General features: G+C 35.8%; 1 protein-coding gene across 1 annotated transcript in view; it reads right to left on the reverse strand.

The window, feature by feature from the left end:
• Window positions 1-447: 447 nt before the first annotated feature.
• The window catches only part of LOC104546284 (E3 ubiquitin-protein ligase UBR5), a gene marked incomplete at its 5' end in the record, with an annotated part of 24,090 nt that continues 21,094 nt past the window's right edge, over window positions 448-3,443 (reverse strand). The window contains 3 exons of the mRNA XM_010191638.1: window positions 448-526; window positions 2,387-2,617; window positions 2,996-3,207. Coding sequence (XP_010189940.1) covers window positions 448-526; window positions 2,387-2,617; window positions 2,996-3,207 — 522 coding nt within the window. The remainder of the gene's footprint in view (window positions 527-2,386; window positions 2,618-2,995; window positions 3,208-3,443) is intronic.

Raw genomic sequence — 3,443 nt, forward strand, 5'->3', positions numbered from 1 at the left:
CCCTAACGTTCTGTGATTCTGTGATTACTGTTATTCTTTTTAGTATAACTACCTTCACTGAACGTGGACTCCTACATTATATGCACTTAGTATACATTCTGCTATTTTCAACAGCAGTTTCAGTCAAAAAGATCAGTTTAACTCTGATTCAAATTTTAAATTCTGCCATTCTGTATAATGACAAGTAAGGGCACAAATTCTACAGTTTAGAGAGAAGGAAGAAAAAAAGTGGGCCTTGAAATTAGGACAGGCAATGGCAGAAGAAATTTGGTGAAGTAAGAAGGGTAGGAAAATCTTACTAAAACTCAACTTTAAAATGACATTTTTTCATTGCTTCAATGTAACATATACAAGTAGCAAAATTTACTTGAAGTCTCAGCTCACTAAATGAGAAAAAACACTTTCTTAGTGTTGCATTTTGGCATATCATAGAATTGTTTCTGTATACTAACTTTGATTGGTGTCATCATCATTTTCATGTTCTGAATCTTCATTGTCAAGACCCAGTTCCAAAAGTTCCCGAGTTCTTAGGAAGGAAGAAAAAAAAAAAAAAAAGAAGGAAAAAAAGAAGAGTCAATCCTCTTGAAGAAAACATTAGGCAAAACATTTACACCTCTAGCAATCAACAAAAGCAAGAGTATAGTCAGTTAAGTGTACTTGACAGCTATACATACCAAGAACTAACTCACTCTAAATCCAAGTACTGTAGAGTACTTCTCATTACGCACTCACTACATTACTTGCATAGTTATCCTAGTAGCCATTTGGCCACCTACCAAATGATCTAAAAAGTTTGATCTAAAAAGTTACAGCTTCAGACAGTGAGGAATATGCTTGTTTTTGAAGACTATGTCAGTATAAAGAAACCTAGGACACTTGCATCAGTGGAAGAAATACGTAAGTGAATATTACTCTAAAATTTACTGGTGTAGAATATGCTTAGTCCTATAAAAATAATGTCACTGATCACATTTCAGAAGGTAAGTCTGCAAGCTGCATATTAAGGAAATGGATTTCATTCTATTATAAAAAGGATCAAGAACTTCAATTAGTATTAATTTCTGGCAGTTTGTGCATTGTGAAATGTGTTCTGAAACTAGATGAAGACAATAAAATTTCATTTCATACAGGCTACTAAAATGTCCTCTAACAGAAGCAACCGACTGCATTTGAACCACTCACCTTTAGCTGAAAAGTTTTATAAGCATTAAATGGGAATTTTGGAATTCTTTGATGAACAGATATTTGACAGATATCAATACGTGAGTCTTTGCAGACAAAGCAGGTTCCAGTGGTATGTTATTGCCTGGAAAAGGCTTAAAGCCATAGTTCTAACTACTCAAGTCAGCTAGCACAAAAACTTGATCAGTTACTGTATTAAATCATCCCTACTTGTGAGGAAACTACTGATGACAGCAACATCCTCTAGTACACATTTTGAGACCGTAACAAGCCTTACATTACCAGGATGTATTGAACATAACATTGGAACTAAAGCAGTAGTTCAGTATACGTCTAAAATATCAACAGCTCTTATTTTACCGTTAATAAATTTGTAGAGAAAAGGAAAAGTTAAGTTTGACATTAACTTTGAAAACCAGGGGCAGGAAGGGGCAAACACTTGCACTTATTTAGCTGTTGACTAGGACTGTTCTGGTATATTTCCTCAAAACTTAGTAAGAAATGGGAACAGATGGTGTAGACTACCAACGTGTGGACATTTCTATAATCATTAATTGCCATTTCAAATCAAAGACCGTCTCTTAAAAAAACCTTGCAACTTTTATAAAAAGTAATAAATGCACCTTGGAAAATGCTATAATTGAAGTAGCAGGGATTTTCAACTTAAGGACGTTTTCATCTACTGATTTCCCTACTGTGCTTTAAATCATCAGGTAATTCTCAAATATCCACAACCAAATGGAAAACAAAACTACTATGACCATCATGCCATACTTGAACATTTTCACCCATGTCATCCTTAACTTGTTTGACAGAATTCTAAATAAGTTGTTATCACGTTAAATGTGACAAGCAGATTGCATTTTTCAGATGAGAAATTGTCCTGAGTAATCTTTTAGAGCCACTGTCATGGACATAAAAAAAAAAAAAAATCAAACTCAAGTTTCAGTGGTAAGAAAGCCTTTTACAGCAATCACCATAAAAAGATTTGAACAGGATACTGCAATGGCTTATCAATCAAACATACATAAATTATATATCATCACATACATTCTTTTTATAATATCCATGTTACTACACACACAGATACATCGATACATGTATATATTTATATAGGTTGCTGAGTAACAAGGCAAATGATTGAAACAAAAGGGCATACACCACTTCTGCAGAAGTTTTTATTTCTATGAGTCAGCCTTGATACCTTTTCCGTTCCAGCTGAGGAGTATCCAACGTTGTCTGTTGATTCATTGCTTTAATCCAATAAATAAGGGCTTGAAAAACATATGCTACGTGCTTTAGTGAACAGACATCCAGAACAGGAAGAACATCTGAGTGCTCATCATTGTGCGAACGCATCAAAGACAGCGCGTAGTTCAGGAAATCACCACGGGCCGACATCATTCCCTGACGGGCACTGAGCAAAGTGGCGCGCCTAGTGAAAGAAAAGGATTGAATACAGAGATTAGGCATCATAGCAGAATACATCCTGAACATAGTTGTCTCTGTTTCAAATACGGATGTAAAAACTCAAAAAACCCCTCATAAAAAATAGTGATAGTAAGAATCATAGTTTTATGTTTACTATAAGCAGTTCAAGTGCAGTATATTATGAATAGTTAATACTCAAGATGAATCTAGTATGTGAGAAAAAAAACAAATAGTAGCAACAGCACAGGAAGCCAACTTAAATCAAAACAGTAAATACATTACTGCATTAAAAAATCAGATTCCTTAAGTGTCAGTGAATAAAAAGATTTGACTGTAAAACCAGTAATTCATATCACACGCAGTAATCAAACTAGTCTCATACCTTCTCCCCTCAAGTGTTCTTAAGCTTGCTTCCTCACGGGCTGTCATCCTCTCCCTCCTGGCTGAGTTCTGAGAGGCATGGAGAGGATGATTCGGATGCCCGGGATCACCAGCAGATGCTAATGCAGAACCATACCGCAGCTGAGCTTCAGTAGAGTCCATGATGCTAACCATCCAGTTCCAAGTAGGAATAAGCTTTTCTTCTACGTAATTCTATAGAAAATGACATTTAATGAGTTTTGCAAACAACAGAACTAGATTATGAGAATGCAATCTCAGCAAAAGCCTCCACCGTGGCTTTTACAGTTACATCTGATTCCCTATAAACAAAGGGGCTGTAAAACCTGACCGATGAACCGTTTCCGAAAGCTCTACTGAGACTGCTGATTTACTGTAGTACGCTTAATAACCCTGGTGTCTGTAAAGCACCCTCACGATCTCTCTTTCCC

The sequence above is a fragment of the Mesitornis unicolor genome, unplaced genomic scaffold, assembly GCF_000695765.1.
Source record: "Mesitornis unicolor isolate BGI_N332 unplaced genomic scaffold, ASM69576v1 scaffold47819, whole genome shotgun sequence".
NCBI classification, from domain to species: Eukaryota; Metazoa; Chordata; class Aves; order Mesitornithiformes; family Mesitornithidae; genus Mesitornis; species Mesitornis unicolor.